General features: G+C 36.5%; 3 protein-coding genes across 5 annotated transcripts; all 3 read right to left on the reverse strand.

Moving 5' to 3' along the window:
- Positions 1–11: 11 nt before the first annotated feature.
- Positions 12–3,911, reverse strand: LOC148913962 (uncharacterized). The gene is made up of 2 exons (XM_089037973.1): positions 3,571–3,911; positions 12–1,648 (listed from the first exon to the last, which is right to left on the reverse strand). Exon 2 carries the CDS (start codon positions 1,644–1,646, stop codon positions 12–14), a length of 1,635 nt encoding a protein of 544 aa, XP_088894099.1. The 5' UTR covers positions 1,647–1,648; positions 3,571–3,911.
- Positions 3,912–4,433: 522 nt separating this feature from the next.
- LOC116302701 (uncharacterized) lies at positions 4,434–8,230 on the reverse strand. Of its 2 annotated transcripts, none has more exons than XM_031712056.2 (2): positions 7,841–8,230; positions 4,434–6,348 (listed from the first exon to the last, which is right to left on the reverse strand). In XM_031712056.2, exon 2 carries the CDS (start codon positions 5,934–5,936, stop codon positions 5,550–5,552), a length of 387 nt encoding a protein of 128 aa, XP_031567916.2. In that variant the 5' UTR covers positions 5,937–6,348; positions 7,841–8,230; the 3' UTR covers positions 4,434–5,549. The 2 variants fall into 2 exon arrangements, with proteins under 2 accessions (XP_031567916.2, XP_031567917.2); XM_031712057.2 differs by lacking the exon at positions 7,841–8,230 and adding an exon at positions 7,310–7,467.
- A 2,916-nt stretch (positions 8,231–11,146) lies between these two features.
- LOC116302699 (uncharacterized) lies at positions 11,147–16,394 on the reverse strand. 2 transcript variants are annotated; one of them, XM_031712052.2, is made up of 2 exons: positions 16,209–16,394; positions 11,147–13,978 (listed from the first exon to the last, which is right to left on the reverse strand). In XM_031712052.2, the coding sequence occupies exon 2, from the start codon at positions 13,948–13,950 to the stop codon at positions 12,844–12,846; it is 1,107 nt and encodes a 368-aa protein (XP_031567912.2). In that variant the 5' UTR covers positions 13,951–13,978; positions 16,209–16,394; the 3' UTR covers positions 11,147–12,843. The 2 variants fall into 2 exon arrangements, with proteins under 2 accessions (XP_031567912.2, XP_031567914.2); XM_031712054.2 differs by lacking the exon at positions 16,209–16,394 and adding an exon at positions 15,267–15,384.
- Between the last annotated feature and the right edge of the window lie 1,199 nt (positions 16,395–17,593).

Raw genomic sequence — 17,593 nt, forward strand, 5'->3', positions numbered from 1 at the left:
TTCTTGCACGTCTAGGGCTTCGTGTTTTCGTCAGGTTTTAGTAGCCATTGGTATTTTTCTAGAAATTGACGAACACCTTCTTGCTCTAATCCTTGGTCAAATTCCGCCTTTCTTTCGAGAAGATCTTCATGAACTTTACGGCAGCGCATCATACACATGTAAAGAAGAGAACGGTTTTGTCCTTTATATCTTTCTCCCAGATACATGTCGGTTTTTCTTGTTATGTTTCGCATTTCGCTTTTGGAAGGAAAATCCCCACTGCCAATTTTGTTCAGCACTTCTAAAAAATAACACTCATCTGGAAGGTATAAATCTCTGAAGTCTGTTTTCCCCCAACAAACTCCATATTCGAGTGTTATTAGCTTCAAAATTGTCTGGATCGTATCAAAATCGTAGTCCACAGAAACGATTGAGTCAAGGTTTCTGAACACGTGGCCCAAGAAGCACCAGCATTTGCTCATCACTGTGTTCCTGTTCCCAGTCCACAGCTGATCTTCTGGTGGAAGCGCAGGGTCCTGGTACTTTTCTAGTAAGTTGAACCCCAGAACTAAGTGTGGAAGAAATCCATTTTCAAATGCATCAGTCAGAAAATCGATAATTTCCAACACACAAGACTCTAAAGAAGGATGTTCCTTCTTACATGATTGAATGTGCAGAATAACTGCGGATTTTATCATGTATGTCTTAGGGCTCTCAGGGATTCCTTTGAGTTCACAATCGATGTAGTCTTGTATGAACTTCAATACCATGTAGCATTGTCGATGCATGCGGCTGCTGCTCACGAGCTCGCTCAGCTCTGACCTACAATGAGAGATTTTCCAGCAAGTATTATGCTCATTTTTACAAATTTTTGGTACAAGGTAATACAAGTGTTCCTTAGGAGTCACCCCTTTCTTTGTTACTTCAATAACTGGCAAAAAATCTACCAATATTATAACATCATTGTCGATCTTTGGTTTCTGTCGAGTCTTTTCACAAGGATACTTCATTCCTTGGACAACCTTCCTTTTCCACAGGAAGATCATTGAGGATCCCCAGTTTACTGGATGAATGTCCCCACCAGTGGCAATTGCCAAAGTGCCTGTTTTACAGTGAATTTGGCATTCGCTGCAGGCTTCAGAGAATTCGGCGGATTTAGTAATGTTTCCCAGAATGTAATTACCAGTTGGCAAAACTTTTAAATTACACTTTAAACAGGAGCAGAGCTTTTCAACGACTTTCATCAGCTCTGTTCTAAACATGAAGGAAACCATATGAGTGTTTATTTTCCCAATTGATCCAACTTCATTGGAAAAGTTTTGATATTCTACAGGAAAAATGGATGTTTCTTGTTTTACGCTCATGAATCCATGACACGAGTTTTCGGCAGTAAAATCATTGCCACCAAATTTTTCTAAAACTGATAAAAAATCAAACTCCAAAACGGTTGTTTCATCAGTGTCGGTGAATTTCCAAATTCGAGTACCTTCAGCCATACTACCGCACCGGACGACATCAGAGGACTTAAAAAACGGCATGCTGTCTTCAACATGGTGGAGAATTTTGGTGGTCAGTAGTGTTACTGCTTCACATATTTGCTTAACCTCTTCTAACTCCATGTCAACTTCTGTGTCATCGGCAAGCTCCTGTATGAAACGCTTATACATGGCTGAAATATATAAGAATAAGACAGAAAAATGGATTTAATCATTAGCAACATACATACTATTGTATAGACATAAATCATTATATTGGCAATGCGGTCTTGCTACGGCTGCTACTGCTACCGACGACTGCTACTGCTACTGACTCCTATTAATACTGCTGTGTTGCTTCTGCTACTGATTGCTGCTGCTAGCTGGCACTGCTGCATCTGATACTACCGCTGCTGTGCTGCTGTTACTACTAATACTGCTGCGGCTGTAGCTTCTACTGCTGCTGCTACTGGTGGTACTGCTGCTGCTACTGCCGTTGATGCTACTGCTGTTACTGTACGTTGGCTAAAGGAAAAGGGGGTGTGGATGGTATTGAAAGTTGTGTTCCTCCATTCAAGGCGCTTCGAAGGATTACGGATTTGAATGTTAATTACAGTAAATATCCAAAATGATCATGTCACACAACCTTCTTCTTCGACATGCGCGTTTGTTTCATTCATTCAAAGAGATCCATTCAAGTTTCTGTTGGTCTGTCCTACTAGCAATTACAATGAATTGCGTGACAAGAAATATATTTCATGAAATATCGTACAGTCTTTGCTCGAATAAGCACATTATAACAGCGAATGCAAATGCCAACAATTATTGACCTCTACCACAACAAGATTCAAACCGGCAAAAGATCCACATTTTTCATATCCAGCAGAGGCTGAATGTACTATCTAAATATAAAAAAAATTATGTTGGCACTCGGCAATAAAAATAGACCTTTTCCATATGCGCGAAGTATCAGTTCAGAATCGAGTCATTTTCGGAAAAGTTTTTGTAAATAAACGCGCGCTCATATGGAAGAGACATAAAAACCTTTAGTGAAGTTGTGAAAATAGGAGAAAACTTGGACACTTCTTTTAGTGAGGGAGCAGCATTATACTTTTTTGAAAAACATGCCTCGTTTTTATGCCTTCCTCTGTACGATATTTATGAAAGGATCGCGCATCTCAGAAATCTTCTATTTTTAGAATTGAAATACCATTTCCTTTTATGACCGTCACGGAGGAATGTGTTACTTATCTATATCGATTTGCATAATCTGTCTGAAATAAAAACGCAAACTTTAATTTATGCCAGATTTAAAACTTATTTTACACATCTTAGGATATATCTTATCTACTCAGTGGTTTCGAAGATTTTCAAAAGACCGCTATCAAAAACGACCCAAATATATAAAATTCTTAAAATTTGTTAACTTGTGCGAGACAAGAGTCTTAGGAAGTGAAATATGAATTGTTAAGAAAATATATGCAGTGAAAACTGTATATGCTGAATCCAAGAACAGTGATTCAATCCAGGATTTTTCAAAGGGGGGTTCCGTTTCTTAAACTGTGTATAATTCTCTTTTGTTTAGTCGATGTTTGACAAAAAAATTGGCTCTAATCACCTAATTTACTATCTAGTAACGGAATTTAAAGGTAAATTAAACATTATAACAGCAAATATCTATGATTTTGTGTTCAACATTACCTTTGTGGATACTTTTAAGCAAAATTTATATAAGACATATTTCTATTACCTAAAAGATCAAACCTTCAAGGGGGGGTTCCGTGGACACCTTCGACTCCCCCACCTGGATCCGCCACTGAAGAAAGCTCTGGGCGCAAGGCGAGACAGATTTGACAAATGAATATGCTAAAGTTTTACACTAGCTACATTTTCAATGTTCATCAGCGATCTCTTCCTCGTAATCGAGATTAAAACCTAAATATTTCAATTGCGATATCAAACGCTCTAGGTTAACTCTTCTTAGTAGCTCGACTACTATTTATTTCTTGCAAAAAAACTGTCTAATATATGAAATCGTATGAGATATACGACTACTTCTGATTAATTTGGTGTCCGATCCATTTTAATCCAGCAATCTTGATATATATGTACATACCTGCTTCCTGTGTCTGTGTCTGCAAAGAAGAAAATGAAACAGTTCTAATGTGTCATTAATCCTATTTTCTCTTCACCGGCTCAAGACAGCAATCCTTAGTTCTGTGGTCACAAGATTCGTTGTGTCGTGGTTCGCCAAGTGTTATGTTGTGTCCTCGTATTAAAGCGCGTTAATTTTTAAGGATTAGATAGTCTCTAGTATCATTCTTCAGGTGTCTTCTTGTAGCTTGTTTTGACCTTTTGGATAGCCCAATAACGATTGCTTATTCAATTCAATTTGATTCCTTTCCTACCATATTCATATTTTCGTTTAAGCTACAAGCATTCCTTTTATCATTAATATATCCGGACGCTTTAGAATTCTCGGAAAACGTACTGCAATGCACGCATGCGCGAACGTTTTTTTAAAATAACAAATAGATATATGATAAATCCAGATGGAATTATTCATTATCCTGTATTATACAAAGTATCCGTAAGCGGACAATCAAATTTTGCTCTAGATCTAGCAAAATAAATTTTACATTTAGAAAAGCCCTCAGCGGGCATTACAGATCCAAAGTGCTTACTTTCAGGCCGCAATGGTTTCATTTATTTATAGAAGCTATATAATTACGCAAAAAGATATTTTTTTCTATTTCATCCAATTTTGTAAAATAATATATAGAGGATATTTCATTTCGGGCTTTTCTAAAGTCAGGAGGAAAATGACAAGAGGGAATGCAAATTCAGGTTTTTTTACACGCCACGCTATCCGAGCCCCCCCCCCCCCCTCTCTCTATCCCTCTCTTTCTCTCTCTCTCTCTGTTATTTGTTTCTATCCTTTTACATTGTAATTGTTGTATTTTCGTGAGTTACATTAGATCAATTAAATTATTGTTTATTAAAGCAAAATTCTGGAAATGATGATATTTTTCAACAATAATTTTCAGCAAAATTCATATATGCTCATTTATATTACATCTAATTTCACTTTTATTACACCTATTCTAATTTTAAAAAAAGGCTTTCAGTTAAGTTGTAAATTTTATAGTACATGGGGAAGTCGAAAGTGCATAATCTCAGCTGTAGACTGAAGGGCGATAAAATAAATATAAATATCCAGAATAACCTTATTATTTTAACAATTTTCTGCTGTCCAATTAAGAAATGATTGGACGAGGAAAATTCCGACGACTGCCAACATAGGACTGAAGCTCTTATGCTGGCTTCAAATTATTTTCGCTTTTCAATATTTACGAGGCAGCCTAGCTATTAGACCCCTTGCAGTACGTCGGAATGCGGTTCAATTTGGAGGACATAACAATAGGTTTCCAATTTTCAGGAGATTGGAATTCTTTTCTTTTGTCCTCCAATTGAGCTGTTTTGACTACACATGCAAGGGGTCTATTAGTCTTGAAATGGAACAGTCGAACGACAGTATCGTTGTCGTGTTCAAGTACTAACAAAACATAGACGCTAAAGGCCGTAAGCTTTTGTCTGTAAACTAATATAATATAATAACTATCTATTAAATTTGTTTTTATGATATAGTGCAAATAATGTATCCGTGTGAAATATTAGTAATACTAACTTACACTATTTTAAGCTAATTCTATTGTTTTCTTTTGTTTAACTAGCACCTACTATTTTGAACAATTTAGTAATTAGTGTTTCACGGATACATTGTATGCCCTCTAGGCTTCTGAATCTAAATTCACATGGTTCAAAAATCAAGAAATCAATATATCCCATAAAAGTATGGGGCGCTTCGTTTATGGATTACTTATGATTCTCTTCAGTCTTAGGTTATGTTGTATCCTACGCGACAACGATTTTTCCCTTTCGTCATATAAAACGGAATTGCATATTTACAATATTTCAGCTATGAAAATGGTAGCATAAGGATTGAAACTTTCTGTTTTAGTTTAAGTCTATATTTCTACAAAAATATGTTAACAAAATTATTTAAAAAAGCATTAATCTTAGGATTTCAAAAGTCTAGGCTTTTGATGACCTTTTTTGTCTTCTTACGTTTTCGTAGATTGCTTCGTCATTTTGGACATTAGTGTTATTACCTTCGTGAAAAGAATTCCCATCTTCATTTTTCCTTTCGTTTTCGATAGATGTTTTACGTTTTTGACTCATCGCTTTTTTACTCGCGCTCTTGGCTTTGAATTTTTTGGATTTTGTACCATTTGTGTCAGTTGTCTTCACGTTTGAAGTTTGTACATTACTGACAGAACTCCAGCTGACCATATCTATTACAACTTGGTTACCGTATATTTCTTCAGTATCGGGAGTATACCCAGAGTTTATATTAACGTCTTCGATACATGGGGTAGAAGGATTGTAGGTAGTGTTTGCTTCAACACCATTTTCGGCCATATTAATAACCACTTGGTTTCCATACACCTCTCCATCTTGCTGTTGAGTATAGCTAGAGCTCACATTTGCTGCCTCATTCAACTCACAACCATTTTCTTGATCGTCGAAATTTTTCGACCTTCGTTCTGGTGCTGGTGTCGGCACATATACAATACTCTCTCCGCTATTCGTCCTCACTAAGGTGCTAGGATGTCTTTGGCCGTCCACGTATTCATTGCCGGGGTGATTTTGTTAGGTTCTTTAAGAGTCAACGCAGAAAGAGATGCTCTGTTTTTCTTGATTTTAAAACTGTGTACCTCTTGTTTAAGAGTTTTGAATTTCTTGTACAGGACAACCAATGCGATGATAACAGCAACTTGGCTCGCCAATAGAAATGCAGCCAGTGAAATTAAAATGACGGGTCTCATATTTTCTGTTTTGAGAAAAACAAAACAATATAGATTAAGTTTTAGTCGACTTGGAAGAATCTATTGGTGAAGTCGTTTAGCATGTAGCACAACATAGGTTTATGCTTTCGTTGTTGATCAGTTTAAGAAAAAGGAATAAAGGTTAAACAATAGAGGGCTACTGAAGCGAAGACTAATTCGTGACATTGAGTAATGAAATTTTACTGTATTGACTAGGGTTAAAATATATAAAAGTTCGTTTATAGACGCCCTGCATTTGTATACTTCATTTTACGTACCAAAATATTTTCCTTTAATTATTAGTTATATATTTTTATATGGGAATAAATTAGAGAGCTAAGACTACAGATAACGTGCCATGACTTGTTGATTTGTCTCACTCTAGGCAGTTACAGGCTTACGACTTCCGCTGTAGGCTGTCAATCAAAAAAACCCAACCAACCTTAACAATCGAAGCTTTTCAAGTACGCTATATATAATATAAGATGAAAACTGAAAAAATAGCCCATAGGTCAAATATCATGAACCTCTTCGCCTTGTTAGGTAAAGATTCTTACGGAAAAAATCTCTGGAATAATAAGTGCCATTTATATTCGCAGACATCAAGAGATCAGTCCTGACCCGGAAGATGAAATATTATCGTAGGATAATGCACAAGGGAATTTTCCCTATTATTCTCCCTGAAATAAATCCCAATAAACTAGCTAGGGCCGCACAATTTACTTGCTACTTGTAAAGGAAATTTTGTTAGATATCGGGTCGGTATTACTGTCTTGAAAATTCAACATTTTTCGAGTTAAAAATGCAGACTTTTTGAGGCCCAATGTTTCATCGCGTCTTGCGAACCAATGATCGCATTAAAAACTTTTCCTAGACCAAGATTTCTTACTAAAAAGCCAGAAATTTCATCGTGGTTTGTGAACCAATAAATGTCCTTAAAACCTTTTTTAAATTAAGATTTCTTACCAAAGAAAGCCAGAAATGCGGTCGATGAAGGTTACGATAAGGTGCGAATATCACAAAGAATCCTCGAATGTGAACTGTAATGCTATATCGTCTGGAAGATGTGGCTTGATTACTCCCTGTAACAGCGCGAATTACGACCGCAATGTCGTGCTCAATCTCTGATTGTGAAAATGGTCATGAGGTGTACAAAAACAATGATGAATCAACAACCGATCAGTTGAGGTTTTCATTTTCGAAGTAGTTTTGGAAAAAGTACAAGTTTTACTTTGATATCCATGAATGTATCGCAACTAGAAAACCAAAATATTCTATTTCAGTTACTATTCGACAAGCCTGTTTTCTAATGGTAAGACTTATTTCGCAAAAATAACGATTCATTACAAAAAAAAAACCTTTTGTAAGACGTTGTTGACCAAGTTGGTTTTCTTCTAGGCTTTGAAGCAGTGACAGTGTTTATGTGCATTTAGAGTGGAGAATTCATCTTTAAAGATAACGAAATATCGCAGTAAGATTATAACTAAGCGTACATACCTTTTCTATAGTCTCAATTCAGATGATTTTGGTTAGCTGGCTGAGTTGAGTTTTGAGAATAGATACACCGTAGCTCCTTCACGGTATTGGTAAATGATTAAGGTCTATCTGAAGCAAGAATATTTATCAAACCGATGAACAAATTTTAGGGGTTTACCCAGGTCGTTTCGGTTGACTGGAGTGACGTCAGGATATTACTGACAATAATAGATTTGGCTGTGACCCTCGTCAAAGGTCCGCGAATCATAATTTAACAGTAGCGGAGAGAGGGAAAGATTTTAATTTCTCACTCAGTTTTCCCTGCTAATAGAGTCTCTCTTCTCCTTCTCTCCCTTCTTTCTGGCGGGGAGGAAGGAGGCTCTGCCGATGTAGAGCGTTTCCTTTGATACACCGCCGTCCACGATCGTGAACGAACAAAACCAGTTTTAACCCATTACATGTAGTGCGCATGAGCAAATGTAACACACCGTGGCGCTAAACATTGTTTGACGAGAGCGGCTGTCAAAATCATGACAGCGTTGCTAAGTTACGCCACGCATGCGCGACAGAAATAACGTCCTACATCGGCAGAGTCTATTTTTCTCTCTCAACCAAAGCAAAAGGAAAACCAACACCCGCACTTGAAAGCCGTTTCGCAGGATAGCGTGAACTGGAATCCAAAACCTTTTTCGGAGAAATAAGCATTCTAATTCAATGTTTTGTTCTTTTTATACGGATCAAGGTCTTTCTCAATTCTAGTTCTTCTCAGTAGATTGAGACATTTTGTTCCAAAAAATACTCTAATCAAAATGTATAAATCCCTCTTACAGCCGCTCTTGATATATGGAATATGTACCTGGGGTCAAGCTTGCAAAAAGCTTACTGATAAATTGCTCATTCTGCAGAAGCGCGCTCTAAGGTCAATATTTTTCGTGAAATCAATTCAAAGTGCAATACCGATATTCATTGAACATGAAATTTTACCAATCAAATCTCTTTATTTTCATTCAGTAGCACAGCTAATGTACGATGTTAAATATGATTATATTCCCAGTAATATTAGCAAACTCTTTACTTACATAAAAGATATTCACTCCTATGAAACAAGATCTTCTGCCAGTGATAATTTCTACACTAGATATTCACGTTTAAACACTCAAAAAGATTCCTTCTCGCGAGTGGGTGCACGTCTATGGAATCAAATACCACCTTTCATTAGGAGTTTATCCAAAAAAAACTTCCAAAAGGAAATCAAAACCGTTTTATTAAACGATCTTAATATTAATCGCTATGATACTGAGATCTTCAAACTTTTTAAGTAAGTCTATCTGTAATGAGCTATTTTTCATTTTCTACTCAGTGAACTACTTTTCATTTCCTATTCAGCTCTTTGTACTCTGATATTAACATTTATTTATTATTAACATATAAAGACATCTTTGTAAATCTACGTGTATATTCTGTGAATTTAACCTGCCTAGACTAGCTTTAGCTATATGCAGGTTATATAGTTTTTCTTTTTTGTATTCTTTTATTCATCAATAAAGTTAAAGTTCCTGTTCGGTCCGTTTAATTCCTATTCATATGATTTTTCATCTTGTTTTTCATCATTGCTCTTTTTCTCCATGACCACGAATTTTAAAACGTACTCATAATTTCTTTCTTGTTTCCATTTTGTTTTAATTCCAATTTCTTAATTTCCATTTTCCTCGTGTTTTTTCTCCATCATATTTTTAATTTCTTCTCTCCTTCCCAGGGAGTATCTTAAGTGCTCATGACGTCTTTCCCATTTCTAATGCCCATTCTCTATTTCTATTTCACAATATTTTTTCTTTTTATTATCATTTTGTAAATTCTCTTCTTGCTCCCCAGAATTTAATACTTTAAAAATGTGCTCGTGCTCTCCAGAATTTTTATATTTTTAGCTACACGCTAGCCCTTTCGAATTCCTCTTCTATGGTATAGTGGTGGTGGTGGGGATGGTGGGGAGGGAGTAGTCACGGTGCTCCCCAGAATTTAATATTTTTAGCTACACGCCAGCCCTTTCAAATTCCTCTTCTGTGGTATAGTGGTGGTGGTGGGGTTGGTGGGGAGGGAGTAGTCACGATGCTGTACTATTATTTATGTCAAAAGCAGTGCCAGCTTTCACTTTCATTCGGTTTTTTCGAGTTGTTGAGCACATTCAGCTATTTGTTCACGATCCATTGATTTCGTGAGGCGTGAAACGAATACAAATCAGTTTAAACAATTATTTGCCGAAGGCGAAGTGAAGATCGGGGAATATTTACTGAGAGTCGAGTCTTCGAGCGTATTCACTGAGCCTGTGGAGGGAATATTGTTTTAGTATTTTTAACACAAGTAAATATAATAAATAATGGAGAGAAAGAGTTCCAATTTTGTTTATATCTGTAGGCGGCACAAATCGACAAACAAACGTGCGCATGTGCGCTATATTCACCTGAGTAAATTGTCACGAATGAACGCGCAGGATTCATTATATTCACTTGTGTAAAAATACTAATATACGCTTATTGGACTCACGTAAGCCCATTATAGCAGAATATTGAAGTCGAGATTGGGCGAGACCGCACGGCGAAACTTAAATAGTCTGCCATAAATGGCTAGGACGAATCCTATAGTTGTTTTATTATATCGAACAAATATTTTTTCAATAAAAAGACCACTATATAGTGCCAAAAACAATTGGTTTATTTGCAGTCTAATAGGTTGCTGCACAATGTCGCAAAATAATGGATCGCTACGTGACTAAAATATGGATACGTGATTGGAAGATATTGGAGGTGATTGAGGTATAATAACCTGCGATATTTGTACTCAAGATTCACACACACACACACACACACACACACACACACACACACACACACACACACACACACACACACACACACACACACACACACACACACACACACACACCACACACACCACAGGTAGCCCAAGCTTGGTTTCTTTCTGTGGTGTCATGTTATAAGGAAATGTATAGGAGGGATTCATCAAAAATTTCAATAAAATCATTGAAACGTGAAATAAAGCCTCGAAATTTTATCTGATCATTGAGAAATAGCACTTCTCTCGTTCTGTGTGGTTATTTTTTGAATTTAGCCCGTTTTAAGGATTTTTCCCCCATCAGAACTGGGAACAAAAAAAAAAAACAAAAAAAAAAAAAAAAAAAAAAGGAAAAAAAAAAAAGGGGGGGGGAACCCGAACCCGGGTTGCGCATTTATAAGAAGTGAGCACAATCACCGCTACGCCACCCGTGCTTCGCAAGTCAAGTAGTTACGCTATTTGATCACAAAAAAAAAGTTGGGTAATAAAAAGGGTTTATTCAGTTTAAGCATTTTAATTATTTAAAGTTTCAAAACAGCAAGATATAATAACTAATCAAATAACTCTCTGAGAAACAACAAGCGCTTTCAGTTCACGTGGCGTCGGGAGAGTCCCAACCGACACAGGCAGCCCAAACAAGGTTCCTGTGTATGGTTCATAGCCTCAAATCGGAACTCTATCAGTACATTGAAAAAGGTACAAGAAACGTCTGAGGCGCGTTTTAAAGCAGCAAACCATCGAGAGATTTGACACTTTATTGTGATATGTTCATCATAACTTCCATACATTCCCTTGTGAAACATACACAGGAACTTTGCCTGTGCAGCAGAAAGTCCAATGGTGGTGCGCAGGTGCGGGCGCTTCGCGCGAATGTCCCCACCAATTCCACAGGAACTCCATAAGGTTCTGGCTAAGCGAAGAAACATGTTTACCCCGCGTATGTATTCAAGATGTTTTCAAGTTTAGCCACATGGAAGATATTGCTGCGAGCAACAATTAAATGCTGCTTCCGAGATGCAAAAATGTTTCTGATGTGCCGCAGAAATATTTCATGCTTCCAAGATGCTTGGAAACAATGTTTTCTGAAGTTTCCTCGTTTAGCCACAAAAGTTAACATTCTAAAGTTTGTTACTTAGCAATGCAAGTTAGCCGATGTTGAGTAAACATGTTTCTCGTTTATGAAATGTGTTTTTGTCTCAAGTGTATGCTACATCGAGTGTATAAGCAGATTAAAAAATCTGCCTCAGTTGGGTTCTCGTTGTTTCCTGACAGTTTTGCCACCTCTTATATCAATGTGCTATCTGATTGGCTGCATAAAAAATTGAACTAAATGTCGCAATATGATTGGTTTATGATACTATTTCTGAAAGTGGTCTTGGTGACACTAGAGAAAAACGTTTGCGCATGCGTGTTTTTTACAGAATTTAGAAGAATTACCCTTAAGTTTCAAGCGTGGACACTAAGTTTTGGAATTTTGCGAAGTTCCATTTATCAGGCATGTTTGAAAGTCAAATTTACAAGCGATTCACAATTGCATAAAGACGTTTCTAATTTGCATACGGATTTAGACGTTTTTCACTTGTGTCAGTCCTGGAGTATCTGCACAGTAAAGCAAAGTTAAAGAAACCCAATTAAAACCCCAGAGATTTTGGATTGTTTTGGTCGCTTAATGGTGAACTATAATTGCAATAAATATGTATGTACTTGTTTTTTTTACTGTGTCATTACAATTAAAAAGGTAGCTCAAAATAAGCACTATATCTGCGTATCAACGGCAAGAAGATGTATTTTGTCCCGACCTATAAGTCATGCCTCATCTTATGGAACTGAACAATCCTCCTAATCAGGCTCTAAAAAATTTTTATCACAAATGTAAATTTTCTCGATTTCTGATTGGTCAGGATCGGAGCGAACTTAATAAGAAGACACACCAAAAAAATTACATCCAAAGATTACGAATCGCTCGTGCACGGCTCCAGCGCGCTCAAAACCGTTTTTCTTTTTGGGAGTAAATTAAGAAATATGCGATGGTTTAGCGTGGCATGTTCTCTCATTTACCACAATTTAACGACAACAGTTGGTCAAAGTGTTATTAAGTACCCGCGAGGCGTAGTTGGTGGTAAAAATATAAATGTTTATATACATGACTATATACATCATTACCCACGTGACAACTAACAATTTTCATACATTTCTTCGTGGATATAATTCTCGTATAACTCAAAATGATCACCGTCATGCTGTCCATGTCCAAGTTTCCTTACTTGGTCCACAATCGCTTGATTTTCATAGAGTTCCATTTTACAGTTGTCCTTATGGTACGGTACAGTTTGTGAGTTCCAATTTCTTTGATGTTGTGGAACTTGCGGCATATTCAAGTTCTGCGAACGTCTTTTATCCTCTTGTTCGATTATTTCTTGATTTTCATAATCATCCTCGGTCGAATCGCTCATGTATCCTGTATTTTCGTACATCTCGCTGTTATTGTCCATAACTTCGCACATCTCTCTATCATCGTGGCCATTTTTACTTGTTGGGTTAGTTTTCCGTGACACCTGCTGCTGCGGGACAATGTCACGAAAGGCACCTTTGAAACCATAGTCAGGGTCTTTTTTGATTGGTGATGAAGTATGAGGGAGTGTCGCTCCACGCAAATTTGATGATCTAGTGTTAGGCTCCACACTTCGATTACACTCGTTACCTATACCAGCTCTCCCCAAAGATGTAGCGTGACTTTTGTATTTCAATTGCGCTTGCGTTGCATGTTCTCCCTTTGAAGCCACCTTAGTACTCTGAAAGGTTTCCATTGTTTGTAAAGCTACTTCGTCTCCGATAAATTCAATATACGAATCTTGTTTCATTAAAGTGCGTGGCATAGTTTCAGCATGACGCGATACCTTACGCGACGCAGCTAATTGCGTGATATGGTCTCGTGATGATGTCTGTGACAAGCATTGATTATAGTCATCCTCATTTCTTATTTGCTTTTGAAATGTTTTTAGCTGCAAGTGTTCTCTATGCTCATCCCTCATCGGAGGTGAGTCGTAAAATTCCGGTTCGCAATCTTCACTTCCTTTTTTACTTTTGGAATACTTGTTTTCCTTCCTCCTTCGTTTCACTGTCTTCTTGTCCACCTTTTGGGTTTCTGCCTTAATTTCTGCCTCTATTGTTTTGCGTAGCTTTTGGAAATAAATAGCAATGGCAATTACGGCTATTGTTAGAAGAACTGCAGATATGAACATCGGTACAGCAATCCAGAAGACCTTTTCCTTAATTGCCATCTCTATATGTTAGTCCAGGTTGTGTTAACTTCAAAATTAAGAAAATATATTCATGATAAGGTAAATGTGAAGATAGGATAAGAAAAGAAAAGGAAACAAGGGTGACATGGCAACATCTTGCATATTTTTTCACCACATCAGACATGCACATTGCAACATATCGCAATATACAGCTATTTCAAAAATGGTTGAATACTAAATACTGCATACTGAATAGAAGAGATAACTAGCTAAAATCTAGCGGTTTTTTCATGTTTTCACGGTGCATAATTTACCCTTTTATCATTACTGCATACTGAATAGTGCATTTCAAGACCAAAGGGCATTGTGGGTCTCGTTAATTTGAATTAATGAGTCACGGATTTTAAGTTGATATTATGGCATTTCGCAACATATCGCATCAATTCTTCAACTAGGTACTTTTCAACTTTGATTTTTTTTAGGAATCTTCTAAAAAATTAATGCCCATATTTGTCTATGTCAAGTTTGATTTTGACAAGTTCATCTGTGCATGCAAACAAGTCATTGCATGTTTAAATGGAAGATATAAATAGATAAAAAATATTTATATTAAACCACACAGCCAATATATGACTGCTATCTCTTGCGTGACTCAATCACGACGACAAAAATAAAAATACATTTTATTATTTTTGAAACGTAAAAACATTAAAATCTAACGATTACTCAGATTTTATTTTGATTTTTACTAGTTTTCTGCTATCTCCACTCTTGAAAAATTCTCATGAAAAATTTTTAAAGCTGTAAAGTGCATATAACACGAAAAAAAATTGATGTTAAAAATGTGTAGTTTATTGGCATTATTAAGAATATCATGGTTAAATTTGTTTCAAAGACGTATTTCTCTAGAATTCCAAGAAAATTTAGTTGTGACGTCATTTTGTTTACAAGTCTCCAGATTTATTTGCAAATACACGACTGAAATATGTTTGAATGTAGAATCTTAATTTCGGATAGTACACTTTTCAGTTTCCCAACATTTGAAGAGTACTACGTAAGCTATCAAATGAAGCTCAATAGAATATGCTTTTTGTTGTTATTTTATGCGAATTACAATTTATATTTAGTGCATTACTACCGAATCTAGAGTATGTGTCAACAAAATAACGTCACAAATTGGGCTTAATTTTCAGACATATCTCAAGAAATAAGCTTTTGAAACAAACTTCATTACGATATATTGATTATTACTAACAAACTATACATTTTAAACGATGACATTTTTCCGTGTCATATACACTTTTTAAAAAGTTGTCACATCTATACGCTAAATATTCTGCATTTTTAAAACTCACCGTTACCGAAAACAACAAAAAGTGTTCCGTGTCGAATAGGAAATGAGCGGAGTTGGACGAACATTTAAAAGGTCAAATTTTGATTACCAAATTAAATTCTTGCTTGAGCACATCTTTCGTACCGCGACCGATGTCTAAAGCTCTACTAAAAGATAATCACGTTCTAAAAGTCCAATCATATATACTTTTAAAACGTGATTAAAACGTGACAAAGATACGATAAATATATTTTTATGAATACTTTAGGATACTTCCATACTATGTATTAGACACCATATAAAGCTTGAGTCTTGCGTCCTGCTGTGCGGTAAAAAACTGCAGGAAGTGGCTGTTTACTTAAGACCGAGTCTACATAATTATATATTGCATTAAGGAATTTCGGGTTTTTTTTTTGAAAGACGATATGTTTGGACTTTAAAAACGTTTTTACCATAAAGTGACCATCGGAATAATTTGTTTACTTTGACTGCAAATCTTGAGTGCATGCAACAGACCCGTGAAAATCAATACAATATTTAAATTGTCCTTGACTGTGTAAAATCCATTCCTTTGCAATTTAAAGTACTATTTAACATTGAAATGAAAACTAATGGAATAGAAATACGGAACTCAGAAAAAAGTAATGAACATTGACATTAATTGTTAGGTTTTTTTTCATTAGTCTACATTGTACATGGATATACGATCCGCTTAACTAAGACGAGCTAAATGACCTGAAATTCAACCTATCTCACTGGAGCCTCAGACTTCACAAGATAGCTGCTCAAATTCATTAAGCTATTCAACAATTGGCTTTCATTTTCAGATCCGAGGCCGTTAACAATCAATCTATTGTTTAATTCCAAAGCCGCTAAAAGAAAAATAAATGCCTTTGACAAGAATGATTTCTATAAAGACACTTTTAAAATATTTAAGGTGTTGAAGGTTTGTTTTATCCCTTACCTGGATCTAGGGTTTCTTCATTGGCGACTGTTTAATGACGCTCATGCAATCTTCAAATAAAGTAAAGTAAAGCCAGAGAATTTACGCCTTAATCTTGTGAAGTTTTGTACATTTTATTGTGACGACTTGATGTGTTTTCCGCTCTTACGTTCTGGTCATTGCAGAAGCTTCCTTGTACTAAGGGTCGGCAAGATTAATTATTCTGTTGTACACAGACATGACAGTAATCTATTCCACTGTCTCTGTCAGTGACATCTCCATAGATACGAGAAAAAAATTAATAACATTCATGAACTGTCTGACTGACCCGTTGTAGAAGGAGGGAAACTAACAGTAAGCGCTAAATATTATCAGTTTTTTTTAATTAGATATGATTAGTTGTAAATTTCCTTGTTAATAAAGACTTCGTTGCCTCCTCCTTCTCCTCCTCCTTCTCCTCTTCCTCCTCCTCCTCCTCCTCCTCCTACTACTACTGCCACTACTGCCACTACCACTACTACCGCTACTACCAAACCGCTGCTACCGCTACTACCGCTACTACCACTACTACTACTACTACTACCCCCCTCTACTACTGCTAGCCATTCGGTGAGCAGCGAAACTAATCTTGGACTTCCTGTGCATCTATATGCCAGAAGAAATCTCGATTTTTGCCGCAACGTTCTCCAACTAGTCCCCCCGACTCCGCATCTGAAGCTTCAGGGGGAAATCAAGGGTAGACCAAGCGCAGAGTTAATGAAGATCGTAAGGTCCATATGGATTTATAATGATATCACTGTTTGTTAGATTTTTGAAGGCTTCGGAAAACTCCTTCGAAGTTTGTTTTGTCGACAAACAGACAAATATATATATATTAATTGGAAAGTAGTTAACCTGCGTTTCCTACGATCCGCCCTCCCCCCCCCCCACAAACAAACAAAAAACGAAAAACAAAAACAAACAAACAAACAAACAAACAAACAAACAAAAACAAACAAAAAAAAACCCAAACAAACAAAATTAAATAAACCAAACGGGGACCGCAACCTTGAGTAAATGAGACTGCAATCAAGAAGCACACCAATATTTTATGACTTCTTATTATGTTGCAAAAGATTTCTTATTAAATACAATTATCAATTAGACAACTATAAAGAACGATTAACAAGCGTTAAGAGTGTCATGAGGCGTAGCCATAGTCTTTATATCTCTCGAGTGCGTCTATAACGCCATGGGCAAGCGACCTTCTGTTGTCTAATTGATTTATAATATAGCTAGATTCAAGAAAAGATGAACCGTGCAGCCCATGGGGAAATAGTTCATAGGTTTTCAACCAATCAGCGCGCGCGTTATATCACTCTCTCGTGCGCGCGCTATTGACGCCATCTGATTTGAAAATTTAGAGA

This window comes from Actinia tenebrosa, unplaced genomic scaffold (genome assembly GCF_029948245.1).
Source record: "Actinia tenebrosa isolate PJP-AT-01 unplaced genomic scaffold, QUT_ActTen_1.0 PGA_scaffold0__85_contigs__length_37466705, whole genome shotgun sequence".
Lineage (NCBI taxonomy): Eukaryota > Metazoa > Cnidaria > Anthozoa > Actiniaria > Actiniidae > Actinia > Actinia tenebrosa.